We start from the raw sequence: 24,846 nt of genomic DNA, 5'->3' as shown, positions 1-24,846 counted from the left end.
GATCAAGACTATTTAGTACTGCAGAATTCCATAAAAATAAACTAAATTTTCCAAAGTCTGTAGCCTACTTCATTGTCAAGCAAAAGCGAATAATTAACTCCTAAATGAGAGTCAAGAATCGCTGATCGGTGAGCAAACCCAGGTGTGGTTCTGGAAAAAAGCCATGTTCCTATGGCAACTTTCAATCGCCATTTTAAGAGTTCTCGCTGCCTCCCGCCCTGACGTCACTTCCGGTGTTACCTGTGTTGTTACCGGGAGCCGTAAACAAGGTGTGCAAGCATCTGGAGAGCGGTCGCGATGCAGCAGAGCGGAGCGGCGGGAGGCCGCGGCTGCGCTCTGTTCCCACTGCTGGCAGTCCTGTTCTTTCAGGGTGAGTGCGCCGGCTGGCTCTGCCCCACTTCCGGCCGGGGGGGGCGGTAAGGGAAGATGGTCGCTCTTCCGCTTCCGGGTGGGGGGTCTCAGGAAAGCCCCCACGTCGCTTCTGGGAAGGAAAGAAGCAGGAGGGTGTCAGGAGGTGGTTGTCTTCTCATAACCACCACCCACTGGGGGGAGTTGGTAGGCTGTCAGTGCTTTGCTGAGTGGCTGGGAGCTTGACCACCTTGCGTGACTGCATGGTGTTGTGGCGATGGCACCGCTTGCTAGAACCACGGAGGGCTCTGGCTTTGGTGGCACCAGCTGTTATCTTGTGCTGTTATCAGTGAATGACTCTGCTGTGGTTTTGTGGGCTGTGTATCCTAGTTAGGAAAGGGCAATTCTGATGTTCAATAGTTTGTCCCAGTAATTTTGGGAGAGAAAATTATGACTGTTGGTAATTTTATTTTTTGTAGGTGATTGTCGATGGCTGTGAAGTAAAACGTTTGTTAGTCACAGAAAGGATGTGCTGTGATTTCGTTCTAACAGAGACTCATTTTGTTCACAGAAAAGCGACTGCGTTAGCATTTTAATAACACATTTGTAAAAAGACAAGAAAGGGCATATCAATTCTGTTAAAATTTTAATCTGTTAACTAATATCAGAAGTACAGTATTCACACTGTGACATATTCTTAAAGTTTGAGTAAGCTTTACTTTCATGCAATTTTCAAATTTCATAAATTTCAGTGCAACCTAATTACCATCATTTTAGGGTGCAATTATTTACTGGATTTTGTGTGTGTGTGTGTGTCTTCTTGGGAAATCATGTTAGTAGAGCTAGCATTAAAATGAATTAATTTCGTAAAATTTCCCTGTGGTAAATGGGAATTTCTGAAGGAGACCTTTAACATAAAGATTTCAGGTGTTCTACATCTCAGCAGGTAAGGTGGCAAAGTTTTTATTTGATGACTAATATTCATGCTGCCAGCACACTCCCTGATCCCTCCCAGCTGCCCATGTCATTCCAAGTGTCCAGTTTTTCTGCCAAATTCTTTTGCAATATAATATTTAGGCTGACCTACTGTCGCCCTAAATACTCCCAATTTCATTTCTCTCTCTCTTTCGCACACGCACACACACACACACACGGAAATATTCAAATACTGTCCTATTGAGAAAAAAATTCTAGAAGTTGTGGGTGGTTTCTTAAACTTGATGCCATTTTATATTGAAAAGCATCCATTGAATCTAGCAGACCAAATAATTCAGACATTGAAAGTTGATTTTATGATCTGTATGTACTTATCTTTTTTGCCTTTTTAAAAATAACAGCTTTATTGAGATATAATTTACATGCCACACAATTTTCCCATTTAAAATGTACAATTTAATGGTTTTTAGTATATTCACAGAATTGTGCGATCCTTAATACAACCAATTTTAGAACATTTTCATCACCCCACAGAGAAACTCTATATCCGTTGACAGTCACTCCCCATTCCTCCCTTCCCCCAGCCCTTGGCAAACACCAATCTACATTCTATTATTGTGGATTTGCCTATTCTGGACATTTCACATAAATGGAATCATACAATATGTGTTCCTTTGTGATTAGCTTCTTTCATTTAGCATGTTTTCAAGGTTCATCCGTATTTTGGGGTCTTACTTTTGTTTTGAAACTGTTAGGCAATAGACTTTGGTTTCATACCAGTGTTTATTTGCTTTTCCTCTTCAAAGATAGGGCCCATTAAATTATTAACTTGTTTGATTTCTCCCTAAGTTATAAAGATGGTCCTGCTATATAAGTTGTCAGAGTACATAGAAACAATAGATTAGGCAGCCTAGGGTTCCTACACTTTTCTCTTTTCCGTTTAATTATACAATTTTATGAATCAAAGGTTGACAGATTTGTATATTGGAAAACTGAGTGTACAAAATTGAGAGTTTTGTTATTTTTTTTTGTTTCTTCTGTGTACGAAATTACTTATGTTTAAATGTGATTTTTCTTCTTTTCTTCCAAGGTTAAAAAATTTTTGTTAATTATTATGAGTATTTCTGTAGTTGGCTGCTTTTACCTGGCAAGAATACTTTTTTACTCAGGTGAAAATATAAACATCCATAAACACATTAGGCCTAGGATAAAAATTTCTGAATGAATGTAACATTGGATTAGTATATTTTTTTTTGAGTGGAGTGGACAAATTATTTTACATCCATTGATTTTAAAAACCTTTTAATTTCAGTATAATATATAGAGATAAAAGTGCACCTATTGTAAGTGTTTAACTCAATGAATTTTCAGAAATTGAACACACGTAGGTAACCAGCACCCAAATCAGGATACAAAATGTTGCTGATACTCCAGAAACCTTCCTTGTGCTTCCTTTGTCATTGTCCCTTCTTCCCAAAAAGGGAAACCAACACCCTGATGTGTAGATTAGTTTAGCTCGTCCAGGGATCTTACTTTTCTATGACTATATATTTAAGACCTACTTATGCAGTGTTTACATTTCAGTCAAGTGACTTTACATATTGATAACTTTGTGGCAAAATCATGCTCATGAATATATTAACAAGCAAGAAATTGGTAAATAGGTAGTTATATTAATGGTGTACTTATTATAATTCAGTAACCAAATGTGCTCAGAACTTTTAATTTTTATACTTATTTTGTTACAATTTTTGTTTTATAAAAAGGAAACTGTTGGGTTGGTTTAGTTAATATTACTGAGCATCCACAGTGTGCTAGGCTCTGTTTGGATGACCTCAGGGTCTATTGGAGAAGACAGACAAGTCAACAGATACTTTTAGAATTATCTGATAGTAAGAGAGAAATGCACTAGAAACCATGAGAGCACAGAAGAGGTGCCCAGAAGAGGTCCCTTAATCTGCTATGAGGAAAGAGGGAAGACTTCCTGAGGTGTCACCAAAGTTAAACCTTGAAAGAAGAATAAGAGTTAGTTATAGATAGAGAGAGAGGAAAATTCCAGATGTAGAAAGGAACGTAAACAAGGCATGAAGGCATTAAATAAATTTTCAGGGAGATTTTCTGAAACTTACTTTGATTGGGTTGGCTTAAGTCACATATTAACCCCAAACATATCTCTGTGGTCAGGAGGATAGTGTGCTGGAGCCGGCTCCTACTGGCTCTCGAGAGCCAAAGAAGCACATCTTTTTTTAATTCAGCATTCAGAGACTTCCCCTTTGTGGCTTGAATGCATCAGAGAAATTGTCTTTTTTTTCTTTTAGCTGTTTACCAGCACACCTCTGGATGTAATGATTGGTTTAGGCCAGTCTGGGTCACCCCCCAGAGCTGGGGGTAGGGTCAGTTGCTAGTTAATTTGCTCATCTCCCACCACATCTATTCACTTCCCTTCTCAGTTCGTCTTTAGTCCTTGGAAAGCTGACCATATAGACTGCATCATCCAGGCTTCCTTCCCTGGCTTCTAGTCAGGTTTGGCCAATGGGAGGAGTTGGCAGAAGATTGGAGGGCAAGAGGAGACAGGCACCAGGGAATTTCTTCCCTGCTCCATCCCTGTCTTAGTGGTATGATCCATAGTGGCTATGTCTCTCTATTGCTACAGCTTTTGTCAGGTGGCCCACAGCTCCAGCTCTTACCAGGTTCTGATAGCACCATTTCCTCCCTTTTCCTCTTCTGCCCTGGGGATGGTAAAGGCTTGTGCCTTTGTTGGCTTCCTTGACCCTGAGAGAAGTCCCTTTGAAAAGTGGCCCATACATTTTTCAAAGTCTCAGATGATTGTGCCTTCCATTTCCTGCCTGGACCCTGACTGAAAGAGGCATCTTCCCCCAAGCTCAGGAGCTACGTGGGAAAGGGTAGATACGCCCCCTCCCCCTCCCCAAATTTGGGTATTGTTAGGAAAGGAGGTGAAGGGAATGGATATTAAGCTGGCAACAAACAAAAGTTCACTACATTCAATTTGAGGTCCAGTGGTGATTTCAAATGGGCATATGCAGTAACATTTGGACATTCAGAGGCAGGTCATGGCTAGCAATATAGACCAGGGAATCATTAGCCTATTAGTGATTGTCAAATCTATAAAAGTGGATAGGATTGTCCAAGGAGAACATGTTGAATGAAGGGCCATGGGCTCGGGGTGGAACGCTAAGGAACACCAGTGTTTAAGGGATGGGTAGGAAAGGAGGAGCCTCACAAAGAGATTGGATAGAAACTGTCAGAGATGTGGAGTTTGTGTGTGTGTATGTAACACAATCAGTGTGGAGAGCTGGTTGGAGGGAGACTAATGAGATTCTGATTTATAGCTCTAACCCATATTTCTTCTTTGCTCTGAACCAGGGTTAGCAAACTTTTGTAAAGGACCAGAAAATAAATATTTTAGGCTTTGTGGGCCATATGGTTCATGATGCAACTACTTAACTCTGCTGGAGTAGCACAAAAGGAGCCCTATGTGATACATAAATGGATGAACATGACTGTGTTCTAATAAAACTTTATTTACAAAAAGACACTGTGGGCTAGATTTGGCCCGTGGGCTGTGGTTTGCTAACCCCTGACCTAAACCAAATGCCCCAAACCAACTGCCCCCTTGACATTATCCCTTGGGGATCTCAAAGGCACCTTAAACTTATCTAAAATCAAATTCATGGTCTTCGCTGCCAAGCCTGGTACTTTTCCAGTTTTCCTTGTGTCAGTGAATGTATCACCAAGTTGGAAACCTGAGAGTTATCTTTGACACTTCCCTTTCCCTAACATGCCACATCCAATCTGTCACCACTTCTTGCTGGTTTTTCCTTGTAAGTATTGTTGTCTTCCTAGTTCTGTCCAGGTCCACTGCCACCAACTTAGTTCAAACTTCCCTTATTTCTCACTTGACTATTGTAGTAGCCTCCTAAGTAATCCCCTTATATTTATTCTTGACTCCTTCTAAGTGTCTTTCCTAGAGTGATCTTTTAAAAATAGAAACTTCATGTCTCTTCTCACTCAATCTCACATTTAAGTATTTTCCATGGCTTCCCATTGCTCTAAGAATAAGGACCCAAATCTTTAAGGTCCTGCGTGATCTGCTTCCTGCTTACCTCCTAGTCACACCTCATTCTCTCTCGTGCTCTTTGTTTTTCAGCCATCCTGCTTTCCTTTCAGTTCCTTGACTGACTGTGCTCTTTTCTGGCACAGGATGTTTGCATATGCTGTATCATTTGCCTGGAATGCTCTCTCTTTCCTTACCTTGTTACCCTTCCTTCAAAACTTGACTCAAACGTAACATTTTCAGGGAGGCTTTCATTAACCACTCTCTGCTCCCCTATTATAACAGGTGCAGTTTTCATAGCCACTCTCTTTGTCTTTCCTTCATAGTACTTATCAGAGTTTATAGTTAGACATTTGTCTTTATGATTATTTGATTAACTTATTGGACTTCTGCTGTATTTTAAGCTCCAAAACAGAGAGTGTATTATTTTGCTCACATTTAATTCCAAGCTCACAGAGTGGCACAAAACAGGTGCCCAATAAATCTATGTTTGAAGAATGAGTGAATGAATGAGGGTATTGTCATAGAAGCCTGGGATAGAGAAAGTCAAGGAGCAAGTAGGCACTGCTGCCGAGGGATCCAGTAAAATCAGGATAGAAAAGTGCCTGTTGAAGTTTTTATCCCTTGGATTTTGCAGTTTTCAGACATGATGCCCTTCCCAGAAGTGGTAGTGGAGTCCAGATTGTGCTGTAGTGTCCAGAAGTGGATGGGAAGGGAGGAAATGGAGACATCACGCATAGACTACTCTTTCACAAACTTGGCTTAAAAAGGAAAGAGAGGGCAGTAGTTGGTACAAGAAGTATTACAGGGTTAAGGAAACGTTATTATTTTGTTTTATTGCTACTTGTTTTTAAGGATGGGAGAGATCTCTGTGTGTTTAGAGGCTGAAGGGGAGAGGGCCTCTCTGGAAAGGGAGAGGTTGAAGATAGTAGAGAGGATTATACTGCTGCGGCAGGGCTCGGAGGGAGCAATCTGGAGTAGAGCAGAAGAGGTTGGCCTTGCGTAGGAGAAGGGAGACCACACTCTTTCAGATGGAAAGTGAGTATAGGTACAGACACAAGAAGGTGTGTGGCTGGGCAGTTTGTATAGCCTCAAGTTCTTGAAGAAGTAAGAGGAGACATTTTCTTCTGAGAATGATGGATTTGGAGGTTGCACATGGGATGAAAGAGAATGGCAAAGGTTGGAGGAATCAGAAAGAGGAGCTGACCAAGGCTGGTTAAAGGGTCACCATGTCTCATTAAGGTCTCAACTGTGGGTGGAATTCACAAATTTCTTATGGTAACTCTCTGTGCAGTTGTGTGATTTTTCACCTTCACTGTACCACAGCCACAGTCTAGGCGTGCTTGTCTAGGGCTGAGCTTTCCCGGAATGGGTGCAATGGAAAGAGAGGCACGTAGAGGACACACGAATGTTGAACATACCGTACAAAAGGGATGGGAAGAGAGTGGGTGACTAATGAGCACTTTGGTCTTCCACTAGAATTTTTAGTGACCTGTCCACCTCTTCTCTCAGTCTGTCCCTGCCTGCTCCTCTCCCTCTGAATTTTTGCCTTCAAAGTGCTTCCATTTAATGGAGGAAATACTCTTTACAAATTGAGTGCAATAAATGGCATGTGTGCTTGAATAGCATTATGTACTAAATGTTATGAGAACATTGAAGAAAGAGCAATGAACTGCATCAGGGAATTTGGGGAAGCATCACAAAGGGGCTGATATTTGAGCTGAGCCTTGAAGGCGTGTGAGCGTTGGGGGATGTGGTATGATGGGAAGAGACAGGATGGGTAGGAATGGGGAGAGCCTTCCAGCCAAAGGTATATTCAAAGAGAGGCACAGTGGCGTGAAAGGACGTAGTAAATTTGGGAAATGGCAGGACCTTCTGGGCACAGTGAAGGGGATGGGATGGGCGGGTGGGTAGAGTAGCAGAAGTTTGGGGCCAGATTACCACTCTTTGGGTTTTATTCTATAGCCCAATAGAGAATTATTAAAGATTTTTGGATTTATTTTTTATTTTATTTTATTTTATTTTGTTTATTTTAATAATAATAGCTAACATTTATTGACACTTTTTATTTCAGATGCTATGCTAAGCATTTTATGTATTATCTTATTTAATCCTGTTGGATCCTCACAGTGATCCAGTGAAGTAGGTCTTGTTATTATTCCCATTTACCAAATGAGGAAATTGAAGCTTGAACAGGTTAGGAACTGTGATCAAGGTCTCATAGCTAGAAAGTAGCTGGGCTAGAACTCAAGTCTAGGTCTGTCTAATTCTAAATCCATACTCTTAAACCTGTCTACTATACTTACGTTTTAGGATCAAGGAATGGGGCATGAGGAGAGTGTAGATTATCCATTCATTTCCACCTTCCAGTTTTTAGAGCGGGATCTCGAGTGATGAGTAAGGTGGGTCAGGAATGAGGGCTTAGGAGAGAGTAGGGGCTGAGGGATGAATATGTTCCGGGCAGAGGAACAGCATTTGCAAAGGCATAGAAGGAACAACAAGTTTAGCCTGGCAAAGTCAGAGAGGATGCTGTGGACGAACCAGAAGTAATCCTCATCTTTGGGATGGGGCAGATTCTTATTAGAGTTGTGAGCTCAGTCTTGTTCTCCTCCTTTTAAGAGGAATGTGGACAGACTAGATTGTCTAGAAAGGAGCAAGAAAAAATGATTCAAAGCAGCAGGGGTAAAGGCAGTGGAACTGATGACGCATAGCTGTGTCTGTGTTAGGAAAGGTTGAGAGAGCGTCGGCAGAACTGAAGAGGCGGCAGTAATGATGATGAAGCTATCTAACCTGGAGCTCTTAGTCTGTGTTAGATAGGCTTCTCAGGGTTGTACATGTTTTAACTCATTTTTATTCCTCACAGTGACCTTCTAAGATAAGTACTATTATTATCATTCACACCAGGGTGAGAAACTGAAGAAATAAAGTAACTTACTGAGGCCACAAAGCCAGCAAGGGCTAGGGTTTGCATTCTGCCACTACCAGAGGGACTGCTGGTTTCCAGGACTGTATGTGGATTTACTCTCTTCTGAAACCTTACTGCTCTGTTTGCCTTTGGCGTGCCAGAAGAATCACGGCTTATTGTGGAGGAGGAGGAAGCAGGAAAAACAACGTGCTGGTGGCTTACTTTCCTAAAAAATGGCTCCTTAGTGGAAGATAAATTTTGTTTTAAAGATTTTATTTTTCCTTTTTCTCCCCAAAGCCCCCCGCTACATAGTTGTACGTTTTAGTTGTGGGTCCTTCTAGTTGTGGCATGTGGGATGCTACCTCAGCATGGCCCGATGAGCGGTGCCATGTCCGGGCCCAGGATCTGGACCGGCGAAACCCTGGGCTGCCAAAGCAGAGCGTGCGAGCTTAACCACTCGGCCACGGGGCTGGCCCCAGTGGAAGATAAATTTATATTCCCTGTCCTCTGAAAGCAGAGGGGGTTGGTCAGAAGAAAGTGCCAACTCTTTTGAGGGGGATGAAGCGTCAAAGTTGGATATCTGAGGTGGTTTTGGAAAGAGTAAGTCTCTAGAGGGTTTAAAAATGGTATCTTATTTTTACATTTTAGAATGCGTTAAATTGGTCTCCCCATGATTTACCTTTAATGCATGTGTGATTCGTTAACCAGCTTTAAGAAAGGAAAAAACCGAAACAAAACTAGTTAGGACCTTGGGACAGTTCTATAGAATTCTTTGAAAAAAAATGTCCTCTTCTCCTTTTGCTGGCTTTGCAGTGGTAGCTTCACGTTACAGCTGTGCTGCGCTTGGGGTAAGTCCCTTAGACTACAAAAGCTGTCCTATTCCTGGTGTGTGTGTGTGGGTGTGTGAGGGGAGTGGGTGGCTTTGTCTCTTAGCCTGCTGTGGGTTGACCCATTTGTTTGTACTTAATTTAACCACAAGTCTGTATTTGGAAAAATGCTGATGTGACCAGGTTTTAAATGTTTACCCAAGCACTTCTTCTATGATTTAATATTGTAAAATGACAAAAATGCTACCCTTGGTTAATGCAGATATCTGCTCCTTGTCCTTTTGGGCTTGCCTGAGAAGATATTTATTGCCAAGGCTTTTTGATGAGAGCCTTAAAAATAATAAGTAGCATCTCTATATTGTTCACTCACATCTGTATATTCCACCCAAGTGAATCCGTTTTTAAGTGTTTGGGCTTGCTTTGATTAGGTGTTTGCATCGTCGTTTCCTTGGAGATTAAGGCAGATGCCCATGTCCGGGGTTATGTTGGAGAAAAGATCAAGTTGAAATGCACCTTCAGGTCGACTTCATCTGTCACTGACAAACTCACCATAGACTGGACATACCGACCTCCCAGCAGCAGTCGCACGGAGTCGGTAAGTGTGCACTGTTAGGGAAATTTCTTTGAGTCTCCTATGGGCAACAGCTCTGGAATTTTTTTCTTCCAAGTCTCAGACACTCCTTAGGGCTTCTCATCTTAGAATAGAAGATGAGCTATTTAAATAGAAGGAGATGAGCTTCGACCCTCTATGACATTCATTTGGTCATGTTGGGCTTTTTATTCTTTTATGTAAGAATTTTGCGAAGAAGCTATAGGAGAAAAATTGTCAGAAGCTCAGAGGAAATGCGGTTTAATTTCACTTCCCCTTTGTTGTTTGTTTTTGCACAGTTTCATAGGTTTGTTTTCAGATTCCATGTACTAAAAAGGACACTTCCAGGACTGTTGGATAGAAAAATTCTATCGGTCCCAGTAATAGATGTCCTTTCTCTTAAAGCTGCTCACTTCCTGTGCTATCAAGTTGTCTCAATGGGTGTGTCCGCTTGTGTAGATTTTGTGTACTCTGTATATTTATCTTGGCATCATCTCCCAGTGTATAAACATCTGCACTGATTTATATAGCTCCTTTTGAAGGAAATGGTGGCACCTTATGGTGATAGATGCTGTTGGTGACAGAGTCTCACAATATGAGAAGCAATATACTTTAGTCACACATATAAAACACATTTATGGTTCAAATCCCATTGTAGAGTTTAATTGAAGATGGCAGTGCTATAAAAGGCCTTTCTCTTTACGCTTCTAGCAGTATCTTTAGCTCAGGATCGATGCCATCAAGAATATGAATGTCATAGTTGTATGTAAGATTGTATTTTGTGGGGGGAGGTGAGGAACATTGGCCCTGAGGCAACATCTGCTGCCATTCCTGCTCTTTTTTGCTTGAGGAAGATTGTCCCTGAGCCAACATCTGTGCTAGTCTTCCTCCATTTTATATGTGGGATGCTGCCACAGCGTGGCTTGATGAGTGGTGTGTAGGTCCACGCCCGGGATCTGAACCGGCGAACCCCAGGCTGCCGAAGTGGAGCATGTGAACTTAATCAGTACACCACCGGGCCAGCTCCCATGTACTTTTTTTTTTTTAAAGATTTTATTTTTTTCCTTTTTCTCCCCAAAGCCCCCAGGTACATAGTTGTATATTCTTTGTTGTGGGTCCTTCTAGTTGTGGCATGTGGGACGCTGCCTCAGCGTGGTTTGATGAGCAGTGCCATGTCCGCGCCCAGGATTCGAACCAACGAAACACTGGGCCGCCTGCAGCGGAGCGCGTGAACTTAACCACTCGGCCACGGGGCCAGCCCCAGCTCCCATGTATTTTTGAAAGTATTCTTAATTTGTTTATCCTGTTTCCTTCACTGGAAAAAAATTCTCTTTGATGTTTATGTAGAAGCTTTGAATTGTGTTTTAGGAGCTACTATTGAATGCCACGTAGCTTGGAGCTAGGTAGGTGGCTCCAGTGAAGGAAGATAGGCTGTATTTATGGTCCCTTTTTCTTTAGACTTAAAATAGTTCACTTTATTCTGAGTGGTTGGGAAACTATAGCTGACCTTATTCGGCTCTGCCTACTTGGCCAAAAGTAGGACAGAGCAAGCAATGGGGATCTTCTTGGCTCAGCAACTTTAAATGCAAACAGCAGTTGGTGCCGTTCTCTGTGAGGCTGGTCAGAAAATTAGCAAACTCCCCCAAGTTGGAATTAGTGGAACTTTTAAAGATCACATAACATGATGTCGCAGTTACACGGTCAGTCAGGATTCTGTCAGACTAATCAGTTAGCAAGGATTTGAGTATCGCTAGTGTGACTTGGGACTTATAGGTTGGATTAATCTTGAAGATATACAACAGGCCTTGGTTTGTCAATAAGGAGTTTCAAACACTTTTATATTAATGCTGATAATCAGTAGTAGGCATTCTTTACCTCCCTCTTTGGAATACTCATTACACATAATATTATTATTTCTTAATATCTGTATTTCCCACTAGGCTTTAAATCCCATGAGAGCAGGGACTGTCCCTGTTTGGCTCCCACTGGATCCTTTTGTGTAACACAGTGCCTAGCACAGAGTAGGTGTGCAGTAATATATGTTGAATGAATGCATGAACAAGTGACCTAGTAAGTGATTCAGCATCTTCTCTGGGAAGTTGCTCTTGAAAATTGGGCAATCAGTGGTTGTAAATGCCTGGGTTCCTAAGTGGGGAGGAAGCAAGTAAACAAAGAAAGAGGAAAGCCTTGAATCTTGCATAAGAGGGAGAGATCATATTGTATTGTAGTACCTGCCTGGTCTACCACCAGATATAGTTAGATGCTTTGGGGGATGAAGTGTCTGATCACCAATCTGAAGCAGCAGCATTTTAATTCAATGCACATTCATTGAGTACTGATCATGCATTCGACTTGAGGTTTTTGTTAATTGCCAAGATAGATAACTTGGGGAGGCTTGACTATATCAAACCTTCCTGGTGATTTTGAGAATAAAAAAAATTTCCCCTTTGCCACTTACTGGCTGTATGCCTTTGAGTAACTGACTTAGTTTTTTGTTTTTAGCCTTGTTTCCATTTCTATAAACTTGGAATAATTATACCTGCCCCATGCATAGTTCAGTGTTGTTAACAGGCTCAAATGAGTAAATGTGTGGAAATTATTTGCAAGTCACAAAGTACTATATGGATATTAGATGCTACCTTAGGATAGGGTTTTTCAACCTTGGCACTGCTGACATTTTGAGCTGCGTAATTCTTTGTTGCGGGGGCTAGTCCTATGCATTGTAGGAGTTTTAGCGATATCTCTGGCCTCTACCCACTAGATGCCAGGAGTACTTCTCCCAGTTGTGACAACCAAAAATGTCTGCCGATATTACCAAATGTCTCCTCAAGGCCCAAACTGCCCCTGCTTTAGGACTTCAGGGAGAGTTGAGAAGAGATTCGAGAGCTAGGATATCAGGATTCTTTCATCAGGCCTTTTTCAGATAAGTTTTATTAGCCTGTCTTTTAACCTATAGGATGGAGGTAAACAAAGCATAAAAAAAATTGCCGATGGAGAAAACTCATTATGCACTTGTGTTTTATTTTGGACCTACTTAACTTTACATTTTCGTTGCATTTTCCAAATTAACTTTTTTTCTCCTGATGTTGCTTTCTTAGATTTTTCATTATCAGTCCTTCCAGTACCCCACCACAGCAGGTACATTTCGGGATCGAATTTCCTGGGTTGGAGACGTGTACAAAGGGGATGCCTCCATCAGCATAAGCGATCCTACCATAAGGGACAATGGGACATTCAGCTGTGCTGTGAAGAATCCGCCAGATGTGCACCATAATATTCCCTTGACGGAGCTCACAGTCACAGAGAGGGGTAAGCTAACCACCACCGACTTTCGTCTGCAGTGCCTGTGACTACTGTGGTGCTTTCTGGAGAGAGCAGTGATAAGCAAAGCTACCTATCTTTGTGAGCCAGCTGGTCACCGGAACATTCTGCCATCCTGAATTGTCTATTAGGATGGATTTTTAATCTTTATTTTGCAAACTGAAGTTTTTCTTCAAATATTGTCATAGTTTCTCCATTATCCTTTTTTAAAATTTTAACTTTAGGTGACCAGAGGTTTTGTGGAATGTATGGCAAACCCCTAAATAAATGGAGAGTTGTTATCTGTGTGAAATAGAAGTCATTCTGGTTTCCCTAATGTGTTCATTCCTTCAGTTATGAGACAATGTCCTTGCCTGTGTCTTGAAAGTGTACCCCCTCGAATGATGGGACACAGCACGTATCTTGTACGTTGCAAAGAGCAGCAGTTTCCTTTTAGTATGGAACCAGAGGAAAATAGGTTAAGGACTTACTTTTTTTCCTACATTATTCCCTGGTGACTACTGAATGGTCATTCTAGTCCTTAGTTGGATTTGAACCAAAGACTTAGAGATCCAGAACTGCATTATGGTTCATTGTGGATGCCTTATCATTTCTCAAGTCTTTCTCCCTTTCCCTCTCTTTTTTCTTCTTCTTCTTTATTTTATTAAGATAATAACTCGTAGGTTTCAAAGACACGGGCATGTTCATATGGCTGGCAGGAGTAGAAAGTGGTATAGAGTTTCAGGAAGACAGTTAGGTAGTATAAATCAGATGCCTTAAAAGTATCTGCCCTTTGATCCAGTAATTCCTTTTTAAAAGTTTATCTTAAAGAAGTAGAGGTAAATATGAAGACTTATGTGCAATGACGATCATCATAATATAACTCATAGATTCAAAGAATGGGAAATAACTTGAATGTCCAGCATTAGAAGATTGATTCAATACATCGTTCAATGTGGTAGAATACTGTGTAGCTGTTAAAAATTCATGTCTGGGGCCGGCCCCATGGCTGAGTGGTTAAGTTCGTGCACTCTGCTGCGGTGGCCCAGGGTTTCACCAGTTCGGATCCTGGGCATGGACTTGGCACCGCTCATCAGGCCACGTTGAGGCAACGTCCCACATGCCACAACTAGAAGGACCTGCAACTAAGATATACAACTATGTACCGGAGGGATTTGGGGAGATAAAGCAGGAAAAAAAAGAAAAAAAGATTGGCAACAGTTGTTAGCTCAGGTGCCAATCTTTAAAAAAAAAAATCACGTCTGGAAGGAATTTTTAATAACATGGAGATTATTTATCAAATATTAAGTAAAAAAGGAGGTCAGAAATAGTATATAATAGATGATCCATACTTTTAAAAATATGCAATCTCTTCCCCATATGCAGGCCCATACCCACATACTCCTAGAAAGATTGGATGGGTAGATACCAATGTGTTAATCCTAGATAGTGTGATTCTGGGTGAATTTTTATTCTTCTGTATACTTTTGTGTGTTTTCTCCCTTTTCCACATTGAATTTATTCCTTCTGTAATCAGAAGAAATGCGAGCAAAAGTGAAACCTATGTCGTGTCAAAGGAAGCCCTTCCACGTGTCCCTCTGTTACCTTCTCCTTTTCCTCCTCTAGGTTTTGGCACCATGCTCTCCTCTGTGGCCCTGCTTTCCATTCTTGTCTTCATTCCCTCGGCGGCGGTGGTGGTTCTGCTGCTGGTGAGAATGGGGAGGAAGTCTGCGGGGCTGAAGAAGAGGGGCAAGTCTGGCTACAAGAAGTCGTCCATTGAGGTTTCGGATGAGTAAGTCCGGCTGCAGCCCTGCACAGTAACCCTCTTCAGAGCCCTGGTTTGTGGGTGCTACCCAGTCGCCTGCATCCCCGCCTGCCTTCCTTCCAGAGCACTAGAAGGAGGGCTGAAGGGGAAGCTCGTGGATATTAATTTGGAGAGAGAGACAGAGGGGTTGACACTGTGGTCCGACTCTCCTGTTTTGGAAATCAGATTGTATAGTGCTGTGGTTCTGAAGATGAATTCTGAAGTGAATATCTCATTCCTTAAAAATTAACAGGAAATTCCAACAAGTCAGTTATTGCCCCCTTTTCCTTGTTTTGATACTGAGCTGATGTCTCCCGACAGAAAATGCCAGAGCAGTGAGAGAGGCTTTAAGAGTAGCCATGGAAGGCAAAAATAACTTAAATAAGCGAGATCTAGTCTTGGTCAGCAGATGCTTTGAAGGGGCTAATTGGATTGTGCTCGTCAAAAGCAGTTATCAAACATCATTTTGCCAGTGAGCAGGCATGGTCCAGTATTTTCCCTAGAACCAATCTACTAAGAAAAAGGTAACAAAAGTCTACATAATACCGTTGTTGATTCTTCATTGTCTGTATCAGGGGCTCCAACCTAGAGAGAGAAGTCTTACCTTAAGAGGGTCTAAAACAAACTTTCTGTGTGTGTGTATGTGTATGTGTGTGTATGTGTGCACATATGCATGCATGTGCATTTATTTAATGAGAGAGGCCTTTACAGGAAATTTGTGGCCCCCCCAAAAAAGTAAAGAGCTCTTGGTAGAAATACTAAAATGTCTATTTCTAAGCGTGGTCTAACAAGATCTCTCATGATCTAACCCTAAGTCACATTGTTTCTTGCCATTTCTTTTTCCTTTTCTTTTTTTGGTGAGGAAGATTGGTCCTGAGCTAACATCTGTGCTAATCCTCCTCTATTTTGTATGTGCAATGCTGCCACAGCATCGCTTGATGAGTAACGAGTAGGTCTGTGCCCAGGATCCGAGCCCATGAACCCTGGGCTGCTGAAGTAGAGCACGCGAACTTAACCATGACACCACTGGGCTCACCCCAGTGGTTTCCTTTTTCTTTTTCTGAGGAAGATTTGCCTTGAGCTAACATCGGTTGCCAATCTTCCTCTTTTTGCTTGAGGAAGATTAGCCCTGAGCTAACATCTCTGCCAGTCTTCCTCTATTTTGTATGTGGGTTGCTGCCTCAATGTGGTCACTGATGAGTGGGATGGGTCCATTCCTGGGAACTGAGCCCAAGCCACTGAAGCAGAGTGCACTGAACTTAGCCACTAGGCCATGGGGCCAGCCCCTGTTTCCTGCCATTTCTTCTCATTTGCTCCACATTTCAGCTACAGTGAGCTATTTTCTTCTCTAAACATACTGTTCTCATTCAGATCTCTTTTTTTCAGTATGCTTTCCTCTCACCTGGAATCCCCTCCATCCCTCCCTGTTTGCCTGGAAAACTCTTCCTCATCTTCCAAGACACAGCTGAAAGTCCCCTTCTCTTGCGTTTCCCTGAGTCATCCAAGGAGAGGCAGTCACATCCTCCTGTTTGCTGCCATAGCAGTTTGACCTTAACTCTGTTAAAATGTTTATTACATTGTATTATAACATACTTGTTAAGTTTTAACAGGTCTCTCACCCTCACGAGATTGTGAGCTCTTCAGAGGACTGTGTTTTATTTGTCTTTGTCCCCACCCCAGCACAGAGCCTCAGACGTGGTTGGTGCTTAGTCCATTTCTGAATGAATGGTTCTGACTCCCTCCTGTTTATTGAGCACTTCCTAGGGGCCAGGCACTGTGGGATGGGTTTTACATGTGTTTATTTTTTATTTTCTCCTAACTACTGTCCTTTAAGTGGAGGTGGTAATATTTGCATTTTATAGCTGAGGAAACAGGCTCTTGGAACTTGAGTAATTTGCCCAGTCACCCTGCTGGTGAGTGGCAGAACTGGAATTGAAAAGCAGGCCTGTCGGACTTCAATGCCTGTGCTCTCAGCTGCTCTGCTGCACCGAGGAGCGGGATTCTTCAGAGTGGGTTTGTCCTCTCTCCACAGCACTGACCAGGACGAGGACGGCTGCATGGCGAGGCTTTGTGTCCGTTGTGCCGAGTGCCTGGTAAGCCCGTGTCATTTCTTCTGCTCAGGTTCATGTCTCATTTTCCGCTTATTTACAGGGATCCTTTGCGCCCAGAGGCAGCCGGGGGTATCCAGGTAGGTCCAAAGCTAGGTGTGAACCAAGGTCTTCCTCCAAAGTGTTTTGGTCTCAGGGGACCTCTACCAATTCTAACCATTATTTTGTTATATGTCTCATGGGCATAGCGTGGCATCCTTGGGTTAGGGAAGGGGACCGCATCTCTGCTGACTGACAGAGCATCCTGAAAGAGGAGGGTCCCATGCCACTGAGCTCATACGAGGAGACTTCGACTGGCTGGACCCAGAGCCCTGAATTGAAATTTTCTGCTGTGCTTCAGTTTTCCCCACCAAATTAGAGTAATATAACCTTTTAGGTGACTTGATCAATAAGAAATAACCATATTGGGGCCAGCCTGGTGCATACTGGTTAAGTTCGTGCCCTCCACTTTGGCGGCCCAGGGTTCGTGGGTTTGGATTGCAGGCCCAGACCTACACATGGCTCATCAAACCATGCTGTGGTGGCGTCCCACATACAAAAAATAGAGGAAGCTTGGGAAGGATGTTAGCTTGGACAATCTTCCTCAAGCAAAAAGAGGAAGTTTGGCAACAGATGTTAGCTCAAGGCCAATCTTCCTCACCAAAAAAGAAAGAAAGAAAGGAAGAAAGGAAGGGAGGAAGGAAGGAAAGGAAGGAAAGGAAGAAGAGGAGGGAAAGGAAGGAAAGACCCATATTGGAAGGCCTGAGTTTTTATTTAAATTTCAAAAGGCTGCCATCCCTCCCACTTTGAGCACGTCCTGTGACTGGGAGGCTTGTGTGGCTGTCCCAGGGTCCTAGGAGAAGGAAAGACTCTCTGATGTGGTGCAGTTGGAAACAGGTCAAAGGCAACTCATGATCTAACATGAAGCATGCCTGTCATCGCAGGGTTTAAACTTGAGCCCTTTTTGTATTTATTGCCAAGCTCAGCCTTTGGCCAGATGGCCACAGCCCAGTTACTCGCTGCAGTGTTCTTTATCTTTCTCTCGTGTACTTGAGGATAATAGGTAAGACGAGGGAAAGGCCAATAGTGCCAGTGAGAGGATCTAATACCAACTGTTTGCGGTTTGAATATTTTGATAACACAAAATAAGTTAATGTCCATATGATTATTACACACATTTCAGATATTAATTTATTGAACAGTTATTATTGAGCATCTGTCATGTGCCAGATATGATTCCAGGTACTTAGGAAACAGCAGTGAACAAAACTGACAAAAATCCCTGCCCCCAAAAGACTTACATTCTTTGCCTGGAAAACCTTCATCCCCCAAGACACAGCTGAAATGTCACCCTCTTAAATTGGGGTACAAACAATAACTAACTCAATCTTTTAAAAATAAGTAAAATATATAGGATATCAGATGGTGCTTAATGCCACAGAGAAAAATAAAATAGGAAAGGGAGGGGGGATGACTGGATGGGGGATGTGATATTAAATAGAATGGTGGGGACACCCTCACTGAAATGATGTTTGATCAAACACCTAAAGGAAGTAGATAGCAAGCCACGGCTGTGGTGGAGGAGCCTTCCAGGCAGAGGAAATGGTAGGTGCAAAGACTCTGAGGAGGGGCTTGATTGGCATGTTCTAGAAAGAGCGAGGAGGCCAGTGTGGTAGGAATGAAGTGAGCGAGGTGAAGAATAATATTTCTTCAGCGAGATAATGTCATATCTTATAGAACATTATAGGTGATCATAATTACCTGGACTTTTATTCTTTTTTTTACGTTTGTTTTTTAATTTTTTTGTATTGTAATATTTTGCAAAGCAAATGTTCAATAAACATCATTTGAGTGAATTCTTTTTGGTTATCTGATAATAAAACATCTTTTATGTAATGAATGTTGAATCTCACTAGTTTTTTTTATTGAGGTATAATTGACATATCATATTGGCTTCAGGTGTACAACATAATAATTCTGTATTTGTATATATTATGAAATGATCATCACAAGTAAGTCTAGTCAACATCCATCACCATACATAGTTACAGAATTTTTTTTCTTATGATGAGAACTCTTTTTTAAAGATTTTATTTTTCCTTTTTCTCCCCAAAGCCCCTCAGTACACAGTTGTGTGTTTTTAGTTGTGGGTCCTTCTAGTTGTGGCATGTGTGATGCCACCTCAGCATGGCTTGATGAGCGGTGCCATGTCCGCGCCTAGGATCCCAACCAGCGAAACCCTGGGCCGCCGAAGCAGAGTGCGGAACTCAACCACTCGGCCACAGGGCTGGCCCCTGATGAGAACTTTTAAGATCTACTCTCTTAGCAGCTTTTGAATATGCAGTACAGTGTTATTAACTATAGTTGCCATGGTGTACATTACATCCCCATGACTTATTTATTTTATAACTGGAAATTTGTACCTTTGACTCCCTTCACCCATTTTGCCCTCCCGCCACCCTCTCCAGGGGATTTTTATTCTTAATGAAATAAAATCCACTGGTGGTTTTTGAGAAGAGAAGCAATATAAACTGATGTATGTTTTAAAAGGGTTGTTCTGGCTTGTGTGCTGAGAATAGACGGTAAGGGACCATGACACAATCAGAGAGCCTGTTAAGTGACGTTAGCAATAATGTTTGTTTGGATGGTGGTGGTAGGGGTGTGAGAAATTGTTGTATTCTGATTATAGGTTGAAGGTAAAGCCAGAAGGATTTACTGATGGGTTGCATGTGTACGTGAAAGAATGAGAGGAGTCAAGGCTCATTCCAAGGTTCTTGACTTGAGCAACTAGTAGAATAGAGGTGCCATTTTGTAACATGTACTAGTCTGTGGGTAGAACAAGTTTTAGGAGGAAGGTCAGGAGCTGTTTGGATGTATTAAGTTTGAAATACGTACTAAACATCCAAGTGGAGATGTGGAGTAGGCAATTGGTTATATGGGTGTGGAGTTCAGAAGAGGGGTTTAGACTGGAGAGATAAATTTAAGAGTCATTAGTGTATAGACACTGCTAAAGATAATTCCACCAGGGAAATGAGTGTAGCTAGAGAAGGACTCAAAGGACTGACCCTGGAGCTTTCCAAGGTTGATAGACTGGGGAGATGAGGAGGAATTAGCAAAGGAGGCTGAAAGGGAATGAGGTAGGAGGAAAACCAGGAGAGTTCGATATCCTGGGACCAAGTGAAGAAAGTGTTCCAAGGCAGGAGGAGGGGGGGAGAAGATTAACTGCATCAATTGCTACTGAGTCAGGTCAAATAAACAGAACTGAGAATTGATTATGGGATGATCTGGTGATGGGAAGGTTGTGGTGACCTTGGCAAAAGCAGCTGCAGTGGAATAGTGGGGATGAAAGCCTGACCAGGGTAGAGTCAAGAAAGAACAGAAGAGATGTATTGGTGACAGTGGGAAGGGATGCAGAGAAAAGAGGTGATAGGCAAAGGCAGGTCTGTGCCAAGAGCTGCTTTTCTTTTGGTCTATAAGTCCAATGCCCTATCTGTTGTGCCACAGAGCCAGGATGCTTTTTAAGATGGGGGAAATTATAGCACATTTGTATGCTGATGGGAATGATCCAGTAGAAAAAAAAATTGATGCTGCAGGAGAGAGTGGGGAGGATTGCTGGAGTGACTCCAAGATCTAGTGCACAAGGGGAGATGCTGACCTTAGATAAAGGCAGGGAGAGTGTATCCGTGAGAAGACTGAGGAAGCCCAAGTAGACGGGCCCAGATGCAGGTGTGTGGGTAAATATGATGATAGGAGCTTGTGGAAGTTCCCTACTGATTGCTTCTCTGTTTGCAATGATGGGAGGAAGCAAGGTCATCAGCTGAGCATAAAGCAAGGAGGAGGTGTTGGAGGTTTGGGGAAAGAGGGAAAGGTATGAAATAGCTACCTAGGAGAATAGGAGAATGAATGGACTAGGGAAATGGTGTATGCCAGGGAGTGCTAATGGCCCACTTGAGGTCAGAAGTAATGAATACACATTTGAATAACAAAAATAAGAATAATGGTGATAGTCGGGAATCTTGAATGAGCGCTTAAAGTGCCAGGCACAGTGCTAAGTGATTTACATACATTGTCTCATTCAATTCTCATAGCTGTTCTATGAAGTGTAAGTATTTTTATTATTCCCATTTTACAGATGAGGAAGCTGAGGCTTAGAGAAGTAACTTTACTCAAGGTCACACAGCCAGCAAGGGATGGAGGTGGAATTGGAACTCAGAGGAAGTCTGACCCCTGTCCTAAACCCCTAACTACAATCCTGCACATTCTGACGCAGACAGGCACCTTTTCATGTGTGTTGAGGTTTTAGAAAATATTCACCAAGGGAAAGAGGGAGCCCTTAGGGTTTTGAAGCAGAAGTTAGCACAATAGACACCGATTATATCGAAATCCTGTGATGCTTCATGGGAATTTAGGTGTGTTGAGTCAGCGCCATTTCGCTGTTTCTCTTGCCCCAAACTGTGTTCCATTTGGGAGATCCTAACATGTGGTCTTTGCCTAAATTCTAACTGTGGCATTATACTTCCTATACACACCACAACTACTGTTCTTTCCTTTCCAGGATTCAGATTCTGAAGAGATATATTGATGAAAGTCTGCCTGATACAAGAAGAGTCACCTAGTAACAGAGAACGTTCCATTCCACTGGCTAAAGCCTCTCAGAGAAGTGGAGCTGGCCTGGACAATAGTGATGGAGGGTTCAGGAAGTCATCAGTAAAGACTTTAGGGACCATTTATTTATTGAAGAAATGTTCTTTTTGTATTTATAAACTGTTTAAAAACTCTTCAAAGAGACTCATAACCACCCCCTCTTGATAACTTATACTGTAATTGAATGAAGGAATTCTTTTCCTGAATAGAAAGATACTTTTTTCCGCCTTTGCTCTTGAATGTATTACATGTTTTCTTCCAAGTATTCGAGGGAGAATCTCAATGTTGGCCGTACTGTTGATGCCAAAATATTTTTCTTTTTAATGAAATGGAGCCTGTGACTTTCTGATGTGCTAGCAGTCAAAATGTTTGTTTGGGATAAGTATTGTTTGTTTTTTGCGCCATGAACATTTTCAGCTGTGAGTTAGCACACAGCATGTACTCGTTGGTTTAATCATCTCATCATCAATTGTGTTTGGATGGCTTGACTGTATAACCCTAATTTCCTTAGCGTTGGTAGGATCAGGAGTCAATGGTTTGCTTTGACTGGGTTTTTAAAGTATTAAAGTGTCATCAATTTACAGTTAAGCAAAATAATAGTGAGGTAGAGGGATTCCTTTCTTTTGTCTTGCTAGGTGCAATTTGTTATTTTCGTTTCTTATAGCTGACTGATTTATGGCTTTCGTCTTGAATTTTCAAATCAGAAGCAAGAAAAGCTCTTCAAAGGTTTTTGGTGGGAATGTATAGCTTGTTCTACCAGTTTTTTTGCAGTGAAATCATCTTTTAACCTGTGTTATTCTTCATAACTGTTTTGGTTTCTGAAATGCACCAAGTGTGAGTGAACTAAGGTATTTACAAACTGTTTTTGCGTAATATTTGAGATAAGGAAGTGAGGTTGCGCATAACCTAGGCTTCTCCCTTCTGTTCTCTCGACACCTAATATCAGCTTCCTCCATTCTCCTGTAGCAACCTATTTCAAATTTTAATCTGCATGGGATTTTCTATAAGCCGTTAAGAAATATGTATGACACGTCAGAGAAAGGATTGACAGTGTAGTCCTGTGTAATAGAGTGATAGAGTTCACTTCTCATATATGAGAGGCAAAAATGATCCCCTCCTCTCCTCTTTGTTTTTTCAACAGGATAGCCCTTTTCAACGGTTCTTCACTCGGTGGCTCAGGAGATTTCCATAGTATAGCATTATACACTGTGTATGTTCTAAAAGAATCATTTTTATATTTTTTGCCAAGATCTGTTTTTAAAAATTTGGGTTGTTAGATCTGTCTCACAGATTTGGCCTGGCCTCTTCTGTTAACCTAGTCCATAGATTAGAGTCTGGTTAGTTAATTGACATTTTGCTTTACCTGTAGTCATGGAAAGGAAGTAGAAGGGGCAAGGGCAAAACTGGCAGTTTATATTTCCAGTGGTTAAACCTTGCAGTCTTGGGCCACTTGTTAAGTATGTGGTTGTCTGGGGCCAATCTAGTGAGACGATTTCTGACACCTCAACAGACAGAGGAAAACAGTTTGAGCACAAGAAAATAATTTGGGCTTTCGGAGATTTGAAGATAAAGATGTAATTGTGAGGCAGACTTCTTGTGGGTCCTCATTTCTCTGTTACAGGAACCTAGTTAAAGCCACATCCCATTAAATGAGGAACCACTTTTTGGCTAGGTTTTCATGTCGTTTGTTTTTTTCCACTTTTTTATTGTGGCAAAAACCATAGCATTAAATTTACCATCTTGACCATTTTAAGTGTACGGTTCTGGAGTGGTGAGTATATTCACATCGTTGTGCAGCAGATCTCCGGAAAGTTTTCATCTTGCAAATCTGAAATTCTATACCCATTAAACAACAGCTACTCTGCTTTTATCTATTTTAAAATTATTCCCTTTCTTCTATTTCTTTTGGACTTTTTTTGCTCTTCTTTTTCTAACTTTTAAGCCTAGGTCATTGGTTTTACATCTTCCTTTTTTCCTTTTTTTTGATTGAGTTAACGTTGGTTTATAACGTTATATAGATTTCAGGTGTACATCGTTATATTTCAGTTTCTGCGTAGACTACATCATGTTCACCACCCACAGACTAATTGCCATCCGTCATCACACATGTGCCCTGTCACCCCTTTCGCCCTCCTCCTTCCCTGCTTCCCCTTTGGTAACCACCAATATAATCTCTGTATCTATGTTTGTTTGTTGTTGGCTAGGTTTTCTTACAACTTCTTTTCAGACAAGTTATGAGGATCAATCCAGCGTGGTATGTTTGTCACTAGGTAAAGGTGCTATGTGACTACTTAGTTGTGTTATTTTGCAGCCTTGATCATGGTTTAGAACAGTCCCTTCCTTTTGAAATGACTGAACAATAGAGTCCTTGATGGTAAGAGAGTAAATTGATAATTTAGTGTGCTGGTGGATTTGTAGTCACGTCACAGTCGTAAAGCTGCTATCAGTTTCCTTCTTTGTCCTTTATGTTGAGGTATGGATTGCAGCTTTTTTTCCTTCAAAGGAGCACAAAGCAATGTTTGGACATCTGCCTTCTTTAATGATGGGAGGAAGATCAAGTGTTTTTTTTAACCTACTGGTTTAATACGCCCTAAGCTGCTATTCTCTTTTTTCTTTTTGCTGCTCCGTGAGCTCTTATCACACTGTCTGGAGACCAGCCTTGTCTAGAAAGGGAATTTAATTCTGAAACCTTCAGAAGAGGTTAAGAGCCTTTCCAAATTTTTCTTTGGCTGCTGAAGTCTTTACTTGTGGTTACGTTACCTTATGAGTTTTGTGGATTAAGCTCTTAATTCCGTTACCAAATGTGAACTTAAAAATTGCTTCGTGTTTTCCATGTGGCCTGTTACCTCCAGCTTCTTGGGGAACATCTCAGTTCTCTGCAGCTCCCAAATTGTGCACTGGTGCTTCAAGAGGGAATGTTGCATATCCCTGTTTATGAAAGTTCTGCAGGCCAAATCCTGAATCTGAATGTTCTGTTGTGTCACTCAGTTATGGTTCCAAAGGGGAATTGTGAGAAGACCCATAGCGAATGGACCAAGGCTATCATTTAATTGCATGACTCGAAACTTTGCCTCCAGAAGAGGCAGCTCCATTCCTTTGACCCCAGCGTTGGACTGTCGGACTGTTAACTGCCGCATTTCACTGTTTTTTCTTTTTATACGAGGGTATGCACTGTTTGGCTATGTGCATAGACCTTGTAGCTTGCGCTATCTTTACCACATCATAGTTAATAAACTTCTTTGCACTTTCTAGCTACTTTTGGGTATATATCTACATATAAGATGAGAGCTGTCAAATGAAGGGGGGGAGGTTTGTGGTTTTTAGCATCAAG

The 24,846-nt window shown here is 41.8% G+C and overlaps 3 protein-coding genes across 5 annotated transcripts in view; 2 read left to right on the top strand and 1 right to left on the bottom strand.

Moving 5' to 3' along the window:
- The window catches only part of CD3E (CD3 epsilon subunit of T-cell receptor complex), a 58,299-nt gene extending 57,903 nt beyond the window's left edge, over window positions 1–396 (bottom strand). Inside the window, exon 1 of the mRNA XM_070624935.1 lies at window positions 241–396. The gene's annotated coding sequence lies outside the window, so the exon portion shown is untranslated. The remainder of the gene's footprint in view (window positions 1–240) is intronic.
- On the top strand, window positions 235–24,770 carry MPZL3 (myelin protein zero like 3). Its single transcript, XM_008513485.2, has 6 exons — window positions 235–370; window positions 9,520–9,686; window positions 12,779–12,989; window positions 14,607–14,772; window positions 16,817–16,877; window positions 21,427–24,770. The coding sequence occupies exons 1-6, from the start codon at window positions 298–300 to the stop codon at window positions 21,451–21,453; spliced, it is 705 nt and encodes a 234-aa protein (XP_008511707.1). The 5' UTR covers window positions 235–297; the 3' UTR covers window positions 21,454–24,770.
- Window positions 23,670–24,846, top strand: part of JAML (junction adhesion molecule like) — a 25,666-nt gene continuing 24,489 nt past the window's right edge. Inside the window, exon 1 of one of the 3 annotated variants that reach the window (XM_008513490.2) lies at window positions 23,670–23,785. The gene's annotated coding sequence lies outside the window, so the exon portion shown is untranslated. Of the gene's footprint in view, window positions 23,890–24,846 lie in introns of all 3 variants that reach the window. The other 2 variants (XM_070624934.1, XM_008513489.2) reach the window with 2 other exon arrangements.

This window comes from Equus przewalskii, chromosome 6 (assembly GCF_037783145.1).
Source record: "Equus przewalskii isolate Varuska chromosome 6, EquPr2, whole genome shotgun sequence".
Classification (NCBI taxonomy): Eukaryota; Metazoa; Chordata; class Mammalia; order Perissodactyla; family Equidae; genus Equus; species Equus przewalskii.
The sequence above is the reverse complement of the archived record's forward strand: the minus strand, read 5'-3'. Positions and strand labels throughout refer to the sequence as shown.

Coding starts and splice junctions, on each gene's coding strand:
- MPZL3 (XM_008513485.2), top strand. CDS start 298: ATGCAGCAGAGCGGAGCGGCGGGAGGCCGCGGCTGCGCTCTGTTCCCA. Junction 371..9,519: donor GGCAGTCCTGTTCTTTCAGG/GTGAGTGCGCCG, acceptor TGCTTTGATTAG/GTGTTTGCATCGTCGTTTCC. Junction 9,687..12,778: donor GCAGCAGTCGCACGGAGTCG/GTAAGTGTGCAC, acceptor TTGCTTTCTTAG/ATTTTTCATTATCAGTCCTT.